This window comes from Lepidothrix coronata, unplaced genomic scaffold (assembly GCF_001604755.1).
Source record: "Lepidothrix coronata isolate B3197 unplaced genomic scaffold, Lepidothrix_coronata-1.0 Scaffold27, whole genome shotgun sequence".
NCBI lineage: Eukaryota > Metazoa > Chordata > Aves > Passeriformes > Pipridae > Lepidothrix > Lepidothrix coronata.
The window spans coordinates 5,502,164-5,516,521 of record NW_016690207.1 but is presented as its reverse complement, the minus strand read 5'-3'; the positions used below and the strand labels follow the sequence as shown (position 1 = coordinate 5,516,521).

Below are 14,358 nucleotides of genomic sequence, written 5' to 3'. Positions count from 1 at the left end.
GGAGACAAAAATAAAGAATCAGGAAAACCAGAAAAATTTAAAACTTCTGCATTTTCGTAGTCCTGACGATCCCGTGCAACGTCTACCCTGCCTTGTCCTGCCCGCAGCCCAGCGGGCACCATGTCAGCTCAGCGGGGGTCCCGGGGGTGTCAGAGCCCCTCAGGACAGGGAACACCAGCGCCACAAGGAGCTCTGGAGATCCCCAGACCCACCCGATGTCAGAGCTTAGTGTTTGCATGATGGATGTCCCTGTCCCTGCCAGGGGGGTTTCAGCTACTGGATGGAGGTCACACCACCAGCACACTGTCCCCCACAGAGGTGAGGAACTCCCCGTTCTGGCTTCCCAGGTCTGCTCAGAGTGGCTCAGTGTGGTGGGTCCATCGGGACATGGCTGCATCCAGACCTGGAGGTGACAGCTCCGTGATATCCATGGGGATGCATCAGCCTGCTCCCAGCACTACTCCATCCCACTCGTGGAGCTCCGGCACAGCTCCTGAAGGTCTGCAAAGCCGATAAGCCCCATTAGCAACCAATTAACCTAAAAATCAACTCTTTAAATAAACTTATGGCATCTGGTCACCTCCCATGGTCCTTATCCCAACAGAGTGATGTCTGACCAGCATCCCAGAGGATACTCACAGCGCAGGATGGTGTCCCTGATCTGCCTGAAGCTGTTCTCCTTCAGCGCCATGGAGATGTAGTAGATGTTCCGCAGCTCCTTGGGGTACTCCCTGCGATCCACGCCCCTCAGCACCGGGATGGTGCGCCCGTTGGCCATGGGGGCCTCGGCCAGCGCCTGGTGCATCTGGAACTGGCACCAGGGGTCCCTCAGGAAGGCGGGGGTGATGAGCAGGACCCAGCAGTGGCTGCCCCGCACGGCGTCACACAGCTCCGTGCCCAGCGCGCTGCCCGCCGCCGCGTCCCGCAGCTGCAGGAAACAGCGCAGGCTCTCGGGCTGCCCCTCCAGGTAGGACACCAGCTCCTCCACCAGCTCCAGGTCCTCCTCGCTGTGGCACACGCACACGTCGTAGCTCTTGCCCCACCGGGGGCTGTCCGAGGCGCTGATGTCCGGCACCAGCACAGGCGACAGCGGGATGGAGCTGGTGGCCGAGGAGCTGGAGCTCTTGGCAGAGGAGGAGGAGGAGGAGGAAGGTGAGGATGAAGCAGAGTGGCTGGAGTTGAGGCTGCTCTCCACTGAGCTGGGCTTGGGCTTGTGCAGGAGCCGCCTAAACCAGCCTGTGGAGTGAGACTGCAGTGAGGTCTGGGGGGCTCAGCAAGCCGTGGGCTTCCCAAGCACAGCAAGGCCAGATCAGCAGGATGCCTCCAGGTGGGAAGGGCTGGGCAGGATCTCACTCTGCCCCCCCAAAACCACCCTGGTCCCACAACCTCAGCTGCCACTGACACCTGGACGCTGTCACATCACGGAGGGGATGGAGCCAGGGTTTATTCCCACACTCACCAGCCATAGTGGGCAGCACGCTGCTCAGCTGCCGGTGGCCAGTGGGAATCCTCTCCTGGGAGCAGAAAAGAAGGATAAAAGACATATATGAGGAGAGCAGGAACGGTTCTGTGGTGGGTCTCATCCCCAGGAGCTCAGCAGGGTCTGTTCCAGGGAATGTAGAGCTCTGGGGTGTTCTCAAGTAGCCCCAAAATCACCCCCAGCAGGGTTTTCCACATCTGCCTTCCCAAACTTTGCTGTGAAGGAGCGTTTCCCTGTGCTGGAGATACACACCTGCAGCGAGCAAGGCCGAGAACCAACAGGCAGGAGAGACCCTCATTCCTGGCAGCGGGGAAAGGATCCTGTGGAAGGGAGAAGGATCAGCAGGGATGGACTGGCTGCTGGCAAACCAGAGACAGTGTGGGTGATGCCCAGAGCTGTGCATCCTTAATGCCATCTGCCATTCCTGCCTGTTCCCTGCTAGCTCCTGCCATCCCATACCCTGGCATCGTGCTCCCAGCACCGTTTGAGGTGCCCAGACCCTCCCCGAGGGAACCCAGGAGTAGCAACATGGGAAACAGCTGCTGTTTCCCACTGCTGGCATCATCCCTCCCAAAACTATACGCCCCAAGTCACACTGAAGCCTTTCCCCTACTCCAAGAACAGAGCAGGACTTGGAAAATGCAGCAGGATCTCGGCACAGCCATGGAAACCACAGTGCCACAGTATATCTGGAACAATGAGCGTGGACAGCGAACGGTGTGGGGAAGTTTGGGAGATACCCACCTGGAATGCAGGGGTCTGGCACCACAGCAGGGAAGGGGGATGCATCAGCCCCTGGGTTCGTCAAGAAAAAAGATCTGGGATTACCTAGGTGGGAAAACAGAGATAGAATGCAGTGTGTTCACTCTGGAGTCCGATGGGATCCGCAGTGAATGGCAAGGCTGATCCATCCTTACAGCTTCCACATCCAGAAGTGCTTCCCAATGAAACTGCCCCAAGGTGGAAGGGAGGACAGGGGCAGCCACCGGCTTCCCAGGGACAGAGTGGAGGAGCTTCCCCGTCTCTCCAGTGCCCGCTCCCCAGAGTGCCCCCGGCTGGCAGCAGCTCCAGCCTCGGCCGGGGCACGTGAAAGCAGGCAGGGGAAGTGAGCTGGGACCGCGGGGAGGGGAAGCCAGGCCTCCCCAGGGCCTCCCTCCCACATCCGCCACTGCCCTCACTGCCGGTGTGTCACCATGACCAGCCCTCCCGGCACCCGGACCCGCCCACTCCCTGCTTCCATGTCTGCCACTCCCGCTTATTTAAGAGTTAAATTTACCAGAAAAGGCATTTTTTTTCCCCAGAAATCCTCCCTGTATCTCTCCTTTCCCAGGTCACATCCGCCCGTTGCTGCTGGTGGCAGCCACTGCCTTCATCCCCTCATCACCTTCAACCCCTCCAGTTCCTCCTCCATGCCCTGGGGGAGACAGGCTCCAGGTGAGTCCTGGTGCCACCTTCCAGGGATTTGGGGGGGTCTCAAGAGCCTGCATGCCCACCCAGCTCCCTGACAGGATGTTCCTGGCACGGGGCTGCCCAGATGTGTTCCCCATGTCTCCCACGCTGCAGGACAACGTGGTGACCTCTGAGGAGCCTCTGCCCACCATGCCTGAGCTGGTGGCTGGGGGTGATCCAGGAGGTCTCCCACACCCCCTGTGACACCGGGAGGTGGGTGACTGGAGGTCCAGCCCCAGTGCTGAGCCTCTCCCACCTCACCTTGAATGACAGCAAAGCCCCCCTGACCTACAAGCACCTGCAGAGGCTCCTGGTATCCCTGGGACCTCTGGAGAAGATGGCCCTGGCACTCACACAGGAGCATCTCCAAGGTGAGCATGGGGAGGTCCTGAGCATGAAGATGGGTCAGCATTTCCCACTGTTCACCTGAAGCAGTGATGGCCATCACACCCTCACTGCACACAGTACTGTGACTGCAACTGTGGGGCCCCCACCCTAAAGGAGCTGGGCCAGGGCCCCACCAAGGTGGGTCCTCACCTCTACCCCAGCACAGCAAACCATGGAATCCCAGAATGGTTTGGGTTCAAAGGGATTTAAAGCTCATCTCAACTCATTCCACCCCCCTGCCATGGGCAGGGACACCTTCCACTTAGGCCAGGTTGCACCAAGCCCCATCCAACCCAGCCTTGGGAGACAGCAGCACTCACTTGACTCAACACATTCATGGAGAAGATGGTCAGCGCCCATCACCCACATTTCAGGGCTGCTTCACCTGCCCTCACCCCAAAATATGACCCCAGTGCCCCTCCATCTGCTTGCAGGTCAACTGGGATGACAAACCCCCACACCTCCATGCCTGGAGGCAACTGTTTCCTTCAGGGATAAACCCCAAGTTCTCTGACCTCCCCGAGGACACAGCTCGTCCCCTTGTGACCCATTTCCCATTAATCCCCGCCCTGACACTGCTGCCACCGCCCCAAAAACCAACTCCCTGCCCGAGGACACGGCCCAGAGGAGGGCGAGTCACCTGCCCGTGTGAGTCACCTCACCTGGAAACCCCCCCGGGCTGCCCCAGAGGGGGAACCTGAGCGAGGGTGAACCCACAAACCCAAGTCCCGACGGGCAGCGCCTCCACCTGCATCAGCGATAACATAACTATTCTTAAAGGAGTAATTAAGAGCAATTAAGCAGGCACGGCTCGATTCACAGCGTGCCTGGACCCACCAGCACCACGCTGAAATCCCTGCAGCACGAATTTCAGGTCAGTCATCACGGGGAGCCCGCGGTTTGCGAGATTGCCTGGGGAATTAGGAAATGGTGAAGACCGGGTGCTGCAAGGCAGGTGTTCGGGTGAGAAAATAAAGCCGATTTCCCCCCTAAATAGACGATCAACGTGCTTTCACTTCTGGCGCCAATACAAAGCGATGCGCAGCTACCCAGAAGCCAAAGAATAGCTTTTCTCCCTGGAAAGCTCCAAATACACCCAAATTCCGACACAGAGATGCCTGAAGGCATCGTAGCGGCCCCCCCAGGGCCGGGCACCACTTGTACCTCGCTGGGCTGGAGACGCTGTCGCGCAGACCCGAACGCAGACGGCGGCAGGTGGCTGAAGGGGTAACAGGGCACAGGGGCACCGCCAAGCCCACAACAGTTGTCCCAGGCAGAGGGGTCTAAATCGCGATACCAGACCCGGCCCCTCACACCACCACGCGGCCACCACCACCTCACAGCCCACGAGTGCATCACGCATGCGCCCGCCGCCTTTTATAGATCCGCGAAGCCTCGCGAGAACACCCGCCGTGTTTCCCACGCCGGATCCCGCCCCTTCCGCTGGGAGCCCATGGGTGGGCGGGGCGAGAGGGGGCGGGCCAATCGCCGCGGGGGGGCGTGACCGGGCGCGAGGCGGCTGCGCGCTGCGCGCGGCGCGGCGGCGTGTCCTCAATGGGGCCGCGCGCGCGGCGCCAGGTGCGTCCCGGGCGCGCGCGGCGGGGGTGGTTGCCATGGGGACGGGGCGGTTGCCATGGCGACAGCGGCCACCATGCTGTCGTGGGGGGGGTCCCATGGCCGCCGTGAGGGGACGGGGCGGCCTCGGGGTGGGGGGGCCGGAGGAGCCCGAGGGGGCCGGGGATGAGCCCGGGGGGACTGGGGGACCTCTGACGGCGCTGCGGATCGGTTGTGTCTACCTCCCCGCTCCGCGCCCTCGCTCTCTATAAAAGCCCGTTTTCATGGATGTTCCCCCTCCGGGAAGGAGCCTCGGCCTCCTCCCCGCCCGCTGAGTGCTCGTGTTGTTGCTTTTCCCGCAGGTTTAGCGAGGAGGGGGCGCGGCGGAGAGGACAGGTAAGGCCTCGGGCATCCCTGGCGGTGTGAACCCCCTGCCCGCTTCCCTTCCCGGAGTCACTCCTGGAAAGCCGGCGGGCTCCTGTGGGAGCTCTGGGATACAGAGCTCTGCCGGGCTTTGCTGTGTCACTCCCTCTCCTTGCCCATGGAAGCACGTGGAGGATCACAGCGTTGAATGAAAACCTCTGGTGTGTTTTAACTCGCACCCGAGGGGGCTGAACCTGGAGTTCTTGTGGCGTGGGAGGAGCAGGGCTTGTCCTCCTCGGTCCCACTGTCCCTGCAGCCTGTGCCCTTCTGGGGTGGTTCTGATCCACCTCCAATTGCAGATCCCACGTGGAGGGACAGAGCTTGGGAATTGGCCAGGGCCAGCCCAACTTCAGGCTGAAACATAGGGGGTCTAAACCATCTTATCCCAAAGCTGCTGGGTTGAGAAAGGAGCTCTGAATGACGCCCTCGCTGGTGGTGGTTCTGCTCAGCACTCAAAGAAGCTAAAAATAATGGATGAGCAATGGATTTGTACTTGTTTCTGTATGGAACTGGCAGGGGCTGCTCTGCAGGAGCCCATCTTCCAGCACAGAGCTGGATCACTTGGCTTCAGCTTCGATATCCAGGTGTAGCTTCTCTTTTGTTGGGTGCTGAGCGTGGAGGTGGTTTCGGCAGTGACTTCCCCATGAGGTGGTGGGGAAAACATCCCGTTAATTCCCCATTTCGGTTCTGCAGGTTGAGGGCTGTGGTCGTGTTTTGTACAGTTACAGCGGGGTTTTTGTAAATGAACACCCTGTGTGAGCCTCAGCCTTGGTTTGACACGCTGTGCTCAGGTATTTGCTTTTATCTGGGATACACCTGGAGATCCTGCAGCTGGATATGTTTGTGTCATACAGGGAGTGGCTGTGCTTGGGTTCACCCAGTGCTGGTGGCTTGGCCGTGGTTTAAAGCTGATGGTTCCTTTCTGGAAGTCTTTAGGATAAAGTAAGAGATTTGTGTAGTGTGGAGGGGAAGGAGAACCCTCTTAGTGTCCCTGGTAAAGGTGATGGAGACAAGGCTGGCACAGGGGAACGGGGCAGCTGAGCCAGGAATCCATGGAGTGTGATCTTTACAGACCCTGCAACTCCCTGTAGTCCAAATAGCTGGAAGGTTTCTGACATCTGGATAAGGCTGGAGAGACGCTTCTTATCTTGTAAGTGCCCGTGGCTCCCTCTCCTCCATGGCACCTGTGTTCCCAAGGGGGTCCTGTGGTACCTGGGGTGTTTTTCCCCATGGCAGTGCCAAGCTCTGAGGTAATTCCATTTAATTTTGGCTACCCCGGGTGTGTGGGCATGATCCATCTCCCTGGGGATCAGAGCTTCTCCCCAGGCCTGAAACCTGGAGGTTTCTGTTTCTTGGCTAAACCTTTATGGCTTGTTTTTAAGAGAAATAAGAACGTTTTTGGTTAGTAAGAGAAGTAAGAACTTTTTTTAGGCTGCATGTATAATGGATTTTTTTGTTCCTTTTTGGCTCTCTGCACTAAATAGAAATGAAGGTTGAAGGTGGTTATATCAGACAACCGTTTCTTGGTGATTATAATTCTAAAAGGTGTTTTTCCCTGAGTTCAAAATGACTTTTGAAGTGTCCTTATTGCTTTAGAGGCACTTAAAAACTGATTTGATGGCTCCACTCCTGCTGCTGATGGCCTGGGAATGCGTGGGGGGAGTGAGGTAGGAGTGGTGCTGAGGCAGGAGTGGTGCTGAGGCAGGAGGTAGCAAACAGGGGAAGGCCAGTTTACAAGCCTTGATATTTGAGGCTTAGCTGATAATTCACAACCCAAAGATAATATGAACTTAAATTATATCCAGTTTAGAATGTGTTCAGTGGTGTTTAAGGAGGCAGGGGGTGAAAACCAGCTCTCTGAGGTGTTTTAATGATTTATTATTGAGCAACCTGGCCTAGTGGAAAGTATCCCCCATGGCATGGGGGTGGAACCAGATGGGCTTTAAGGTCCTGTCCAACCCAAAACATTCCCTGATTCCATTGTGCAGTTTTCCAAGGTGGTCAGGAAGGAAAGGCTGCACACAGGGTGTGTCTGAGCATCTGCCAGAGTCTCTGTGCCCTGTTCTCATCCAGCGTTGAAAGCTTGTGGTTTCCTAGAATACTGGGATGATTTCTCATGGAATCTGTGTCACCTACTCTGCTGCTGGGGAGCAATCGCAGCACCTTGTTTGTAGGACAAACCCTCAAATCTGCCCCAAGGCTGCAAACCCCTGTGATTTTGGGGTCAGCAGCTCTCCCCCAGCGTTCCCTCTGGGCAAAAGCCTTGTGTCTCACAGAGTTTGTGCTGGACTCTTCATTACAATTGGCAAGAAAAAAAGCAGAGGAGGTTGAACAGCTCTGTCCGCTTTCGTTTCCTTTTCATAGACTTATTTGGGAGAAGCAGCTTGGGAGAGGACTGTGTGCTGGCAGGCCTTTTGTGTCTCGTGTCACAGGCTGTTGAAAGAGTTCTCAGACTCCACTTCCTTTCCGTGGGCTTTGAGGCCGTTTCCCAGCGCCTGCAGGCGCATGGTGGGCTGGGAAAGCCTTCCCTCATCACCAGGGAATGAAACACTCTCCGTGGCTTTTCGGAGCCAACAGAAATCTTTTTGTCTTTTCTTCCCTCCCACTGTTTCCCAAGTGGCAAGTTTGCTGACAGGCCTTGCTGGGAAAGAGGGGGAGCACTGCTCCGAGGTCTGGGCTCTCCGGTGAAACGCTGCAGTGCCGGGACAGATCCCACCTGGCTGTGCAAAACAGCCCCTGATTTTATGGTAAAGGAGGTGAAGGAAGTGGATGAGACAGTGGGGCAAAGTCCAGAGACAAAACTGTGCAATTCTCAGCCCAAAGGTGACCTGAGAACGATAACAAACCCGGGATTTATTCGCCTGTGCAAAGCTGGCTCCGCAAAAACCTGCTGTCCAGGTGGTGCTGTGGATGTGTAGTGACTTTGCCTGTGGTGATTTGTCTGCCATAGAAACTGGATGGCTTCTACGGTGAGCCTGGGCAAGGAAACCTTGTTGGAAGATGGAATGCCACCTGCAAAGAAGCCCAGGTAAATTTAATTATGCTCCAGTGAATTTCTCCCCACAAGAGCTTTTTCCTTTGCCTCGCTTTGTTCTTTAAGGATTGTGACCCCTGGCGCCCGCGGCCGTTTCGCTTCCCGATCCAAGAACCACGTGCTGACTCTGGCTGTGCCATGGGCCTCCTGTGGAACAAAGGCCTTCCCGCCCAGGATGTGCTTTTTTGGGAGTTTAACCCTCAGCCAGGGTGTGGGGTTGCCCTCAGAGCTGTGTTTTACTGTCCTGTCTGCACGCGAGGTCAGGTCAGACACGGTGGTTGTGCTCCTTCACTTGAGCTGGATGGTGGTTCCCAGGCAGTTACATAAATTAATGTGATTAAGCTGCATGTAAAGGCTGAATAACTGTGCTCTGGAGGCTCCCCGTGCTAAGAAATAGGTCGTGTTACAGTTCTGTGCGTGGGGACCTGAGTGGGGCACACCCACACTCCTGTCCAAGGCTGGGACTGGGGCTGCCGCGAGCTCAGAAGTTCAGGCATGAACAAGCAGCTAATTCATCTGGGGAGTTGTCTCCCGCTAATCTGACTTATTTATGAGCTCTGGAGGGCTGCAGGACCACACAGGGCTGTGTGGTCTCAAGGTTGTTCAGTGACCATGGAATGAGCAGAAAAGAGGCCGGGAGATTATTTTTCCCTTGCTCAGAATATCAGGGCAGAAACAAGTGTATTTGTCAGCAGGGAGTGGAATGCCTCTTTCAGAGATGTCATGCAGGACATTAAGACTTGGCTATTTGTTATTATTTTGGATTTCAGTCCCAGTCCCACTGGATTTCAGTGTTTTCATAGTAGCTCATTAGCATGAATACTGATTTATTCCTTGTGTGTGAGGCCTGCAGTCCCCAAATTAAACTGTTTATCAGCACTGACAGTGGGGCCCTCCTCGAGGAAAGGGTTAACGTGTCTGTTTTCACAGGCAGGAGCTGAGGGAAAGCAAAGCTCCATCTGTGTGGTGTCGGTTTCCTCTCCCCTTCTCACTAAATATCACGTGTTTGCTGATAAAACCCATTCCTTCCAAGTGAGCTGCTTCCCTGGGCTGCTGCTCCAACCCTCTGGGAAGCTGCAGCCAGGCCCCTGCTGCAGAAAAGCAGCTGGACACAGGGCAAGGCAAAGGCAAGGAGCAACACATCTGCTCAGTACATGACACATGTCACGTTTTAAAGCACTGTGCAGGTGTAAAGCCAGGAAAATGTGGAAGATGGGAGCAGGAGGAAGGAGAATACAGCCCTGCAGCTCTTTCATGTGACTCTGTATCCATCTGGGCTTCCAAAAGATTGGCCTGGAGCATCCCGCTGACATTGCAGGTGTCACAGGGAAGGGGTTGCTGGTGCAGTTCAGGGGGCTCAGCAAACAGGCTGGGAGGTGGGAAGGTCCCCTCCAGGGCAGAGCTGGGAGGAAGCCTTCCCTTCCTTCCTTCTGTGCTGGGATAGATGGGGCTGCTGTGTCCAGGCCTCTGTTCTGCACCTTGTTTGAACCAGGTGGTGTTCCCTCCCCATGTGAGTCCCATCCACACTTTGTCCTGGGATGTAGAGTGTGTGTGTCTAATTCCTTAGTGCTCACCACACCTTTCCCAGGGCCTCCAGCTTTCCCTCAAGCTTCCAGGTAACTTGTATTAACAAGACTTCCCTTATTCCAAATTCTCATCGGATTAACTTTGCTTCAGAAGCATCACTGACTTCCCCAGTAACCATCCCAGTAACAGACTGGACTTCCAAGTGTGTTGTAATTATATACCTCATGCTGTGAGCATTTGTGCTGCTGATCCATGAGCTGCATGCTGTCTTTTAGGGATACCGAGCTGCTCCTCTCATCCTTTGTTTATCAGAGGGTCCTAATGGACATGTTGACTCCAAATTCAGGCAGGGGGTACCTCCTTCACCCTCGGTTTGTGTGTCCCACCACCCCAGACACTCCTCCATCCATGGTGGTACCAGCTGTGCTCCTTTCTCCTCTTGCAGGAAGCTGTTGCCAAGCCTCAAAACCAAGAAGCCTCAGGAACTCGTTCTGGTGATTGGGACAGGAATTAGTGCTGCAGTTGCTCCCCAGGTCCCAGCACTGAAGTCTTGGAAGGGGCTGATCCAGGCCCTCCTGGATGCTGCTATTGACTTTGATCTCCTGGAAGATGAAGAAAGCAAACGGTTCCAGAAGTGTCTCCATGAAGACAAGAACTTGGTTCATGTTGCCCATGACCTTATCCAGAAGCTGTCTCCGGTCAGTTGTGCTGCAGCACTGCACAAATATTCCTTGAGTGTGGGATTTGGTTCTTGGAAATAGCCAGATTTGGTTCTCCAGCAATGGAGCCCCCATCCCCAACAATTGCTCTATGTACAAGGAGGTTGCTGTGCCAGGTTCCTGAGGCACAGCTCTGCTGTGGACACAGATTTGGGGTATTTCACCAAGAGGATCAGGGGATGGAGCCCCTCTGCTATGAGGAAAGGCTGAGAGAATTGGGATTGTTCAGCCTGGAGAAGAGAAGGCTCTGGGGTGACCTAATTGTGGCCTCCCAGTGCCTGAAGGAGCCAACAAGAAAGATGGAGAGGGACTTTTTACAAGGGCCTGGTGTGACAGGACGACGGGAATGGCTTCCCACTGCCAGAGGGCAGGGTTAAATGGGATATAGGGAGGAAATTCTTGGCTGTGAGGGTGGTGAGGTCCTGGCACAGGTTACCCAGAGAAGCTGTGGCTGCCCCATCCCTGGAAGTGTCCAAGGCCAGATTGGACAGGGCTTGGAGGAACCTGGGCTAGTGGAAAGTGTCCCCGCCCTTGGCAGGGGGTGGAGCGAGATGAGTTTTAAGGCCCCTTCCCACCCAAACCATTCTGGGATGCTGTGATTGTGCTGTGGGGGAGAACCCACCTTGGTGCAGCCAGAGCTCTGTGTTTGCCCTGCAAGGACCCAGAGCTTTGCAGGGTCTTGGAGAAACGTGGGTAGTTTTCCATGGGGTGTTTGGCACGAGGCGTTCAGGGCTCTGATCTCGGTCTGTCTCCCCTTCCCAGCGCACAAGCAACGTTCGCTCAACCTTTTTCAAGGACTGTTTATACGAGGTGTTTGATGACCTGGAATCTAAAATGGAAGATTCTGGGAAGCAGCTGCTTCAGTCTGTGCTTCACCTGATGGAAAACGGGGCCCTTGTGTTAACCACAAACTTTGATAACCTGCTGGAGCTGTACGCAGCGCACCAGGGGAAGCACCTCGAGTCTCTTGACCTGACTGATGAAAAGAAGGTAAAGGATGAGGGTTTCTTTTGTCAGGGCTATGCTTGGGATGCTGCACGATGTGCCCCCACACTGCCTGAGGGGATTGAACTGATAGCAATGGTTTTAACTGGTGTCAGACAAGCTCCAGGCAGAGGCAGCTGAGCAGAGGAATGGGGAGGAACGCTCCTTTCTGGAAGGCTGTGCTTTGCTTGCTGGCTGCCATCCAGTCCTCAGGAGGAGCCCTTCAGCCTGGTATTTCTTTGATCTCTGTCCTTGAAACTTTTGGCTTGGTCTTGCTTCCACATAAGGCTGAGTTTGATGTTTCTAACTGATATGGGAAACTCTGTGGGAGACACAAAGCTGAGCTTTCTATTTTTGTCATGTGCTGCAAAGTGCTTTTGGTGACAGAGCACGTTTGGGGCTGCAGCCTTCAGGGCCCTCTCTTGCCCTGTGCCTTCTTTCTGCAATGGCTGAATGGCTCGTGCTCCAGCCATGCTCTCAGAGCCAGAGGTGCTGACTTCACACAAATGTCCCTTCCTCCTGCCCCAGTCAGGCTGTGAAACCCTGAGCCATCTGCCCACTTCAACTTTTCATCGTGGGTTTTACTGGTGTGGAGCATCTTGTCCTTCTGTTGGCATGTTAAACGTACCCCAGGTGTGTGTGCTGTGCAGCCCTTGGTCTCTTTCCATTCTGACTCATTTCTGTGCTTCACGTTTCCTGCATGACCTCTTAATCTACATGGCTGGAAGTACTTACAGTGTTACAAATAAGCATTCTAATTACTGCAAGCTTAAACGAGCTGAGGTCTGCAGGAGTAAACTTAGAGCCTGGGAAGTGGCTGTCTGAAATGGAGGTCAGCTGGTGAGCTCCCTCAGAGCCCAGAGGCCAAGAATAAAACTTTGTAGGCTTGAGAAACACACTGACTTAGGATTTATAGGGGGGGTTTTTCCCCTTTTTTCTGCTGGAACTGGTGTATTGATTCGTTGTCTTCCCATTGCACTGTGTTGTGCAGGTGCTGGAGTGGGCACAGGAGAAGAGGAAGCTCAGTGTCCTGCACATCCACGGCGTCTACACCAACCCCAGCGGCATCGTCCTGCACCCGGCCGGGTACCAGAACGTGCTGCGCAACACCGAGGTCATGGTGAGGCCACAGGGGGTCCTGGGCCTGGTGTCACCCGGGCACAGGCTCAGCTGAGTTAGGGCTGAGGGTGGAGGAAGAATTAATTCATTTTGGGAAGTAAGAGGGGTGGATCCTCTAGCCTGCCAAGGTGCCAAAACACCTCCCCACGCTTGTGTTGGGGGTGACTTAACAATGGCAATGCTGCAGAGCCTCGTCAGGGATAAGGCAGGTGCTGTCTCTTGTGAGGATGAAGCTCACCTTGACCAAAAACATCTTTCCCTTTCTTAAAGCGAGAGATTCAGAAGCTCTATGAAAATAAGTCCTTCCTCTTCTTGGGCTGTGGTTGGACTGTTGATGACACCACGTTTCAGGCCCTGTTTTTAGAGGCTGTCAAGCACAAGTCAGACCTGGAGCACTTCATGCTGGTGCGGAGGGGGGATGTGGATGAGTTCAAGAAGCTCCGTGAGAACATGCTGGACAAGGGGATCAAGGTGATTTCCTACGGGGACGAATACGCCGACCTGCCCGAGTACTTCGAGCGGCTGACGAGCGAGATCGCCATGCGGGGCCGCACAGGTACGGGGGCACGGGCTGAGGGGACACTTCACAGTGTTCATAGCCCCTGTTCTCCACACTCTATGGAGATTCCTTAAGCCTTTTTCTTTTTTTTTTTAAAAAAGCCTCCAAGCGTAGCTGTATTTGGGGTCTTTTATGAAGTCACTGCGTTCCGACAGTTTGAACAGCTGTGCTGCTTCCCACGCCTCCAAACTTGGCTTTTCATGTGCAGCTGTTTGTTCCCTTTCTACTGAAGGGCCATCTCAGTCTCGCTGACCTTCACACTGCTCAGCCCAAGCCAGTGCTTTAACGTGCACACAGAAATCTTAAAAATGGGGGAAAGTGGGTTTGCTGGCCAGAGCCTTGCTGGCAGCTGTTCTGAGGGTTAAACCGCCCCGGGGGCAGCTGGCTCCCACAGGGGCTCCCCACAGTCACCTCCACCTGCCCCTGCTCTCTCCTCTCCCCCAGGTGTGCCCAAGGAGGGGCAGCAGCTGAACGGCTCCGCGGCTGCCCATGCTGAGAGAAAAGGTAAGGAAGGCTCTCCCAAGCCAAGCCTTTGTCCTGTGTGACTCCCTGGAGTCCCAGGAGGGTTTTCAGCCTTTGCTTCCCCCCAGGATGCAGCACCTGAGCCTCAGCCCTGCCCTGAGCCGTGGGGAGCTCCCAGGATGGGCCCAAGCCAGGCCAGCAGCCCCAGGGGGGCCAGAGCCCATGGAGCCAGGACCCTTCCAGCAGGGAACAGGCTGGGCAGAGCCTCCTTGGACAGACACCTGGTTTAACGTAGCTCATCGTGGTTCTGGGGGGGCTGCGAGTGCCTGCGGAGCGCGGTGCCCCCGAGGGAGCTGCAGCCTCCTCTGATTTCATACCTAGTGCTTTTATATTCTGTACTCCAATTTTCAAAACAATGAAACTTGAGCTTTTTTTTTTTTTTTTTAACTGGAAGCTCTAGTTTTCTAGTCCTGTCTTTATACTGTACAGTATTTTGTATGTTGAAGTTGTATTAAAGGCCTGCTCACTGAACTTTTGGCTGGTGTGTCATTGACAGGCCCTCTCACACCTCACACTGGTGGGATTTCTTCTGCCCCCAGCCCAGGAGGAAACCGGTCCTGGCTGGAGGCAAGTTATTTATACACAGAGAACAAATTATGAA

The 14,358-nt window shown here is 55.3% G+C and overlaps 2 protein-coding genes across 4 annotated transcripts; one reads left to right on the top strand and one right to left on the bottom strand.

Moving 5' to 3' along the window:
* Positions 1–32: 32 nt before the first annotated feature.
* TIRAP (TIR domain containing adaptor protein) lies at positions 33–4,682 on the bottom strand. Its single transcript, XM_017809822.1, has 6 exons — positions 4,481–4,682; positions 2,225–2,308; positions 1,733–1,800; positions 1,460–1,514; positions 640–1,236; positions 33–501 (listed from the first exon to the last, which is right to left on the bottom strand). The coding sequence occupies exons 4-6, from the start codon at positions 1,464–1,466 to the stop codon at positions 458–460; spliced, it is 648 nt and encodes a 215-aa protein (XP_017665311.1). The 5' UTR covers positions 1,467–1,514; positions 1,733–1,800; positions 2,225–2,308; positions 4,481–4,682; the 3' UTR covers positions 33–457.
* A 171-nt stretch (positions 4,683–4,853) lies between these two features.
* On the top strand, positions 4,854–14,228 carry FAM118B (family with sequence similarity 118 member B). Of its 3 annotated transcripts, XM_017809723.1 has the most exons (9): positions 4,854–4,894; positions 5,233–5,266; positions 8,244–8,321; positions 10,300–10,552; positions 11,336–11,563; positions 12,549–12,677; positions 12,947–13,232; positions 13,680–13,739; positions 13,826–14,228. In XM_017809723.1, the coding sequence occupies exons 3-9, from the start codon at positions 8,251–8,253 to the stop codon at positions 13,837–13,839; spliced, it is 1,041 nt and encodes a 346-aa protein (XP_017665212.1). In that variant the 5' UTR covers positions 4,854–4,894; positions 5,233–5,266; positions 8,244–8,250; the 3' UTR covers positions 13,840–14,228. The 3 variants fall into 3 exon arrangements, with proteins under 3 accessions (XP_017665212.1, XP_017665213.1, XP_017665214.1); XM_017809724.1 differs by lacking the exon at positions 4,854–4,894 and having other exon boundaries at positions 5,037–5,266; positions 8,110–8,321; XM_017809725.1 differs by lacking the exon at positions 4,854–4,894 and having other exon boundaries at positions 5,037–5,266; positions 13,028–13,232; positions 13,826–13,986.
* The last annotated feature ends 130 nt before the right edge of the window (positions 14,229–14,358 follow it).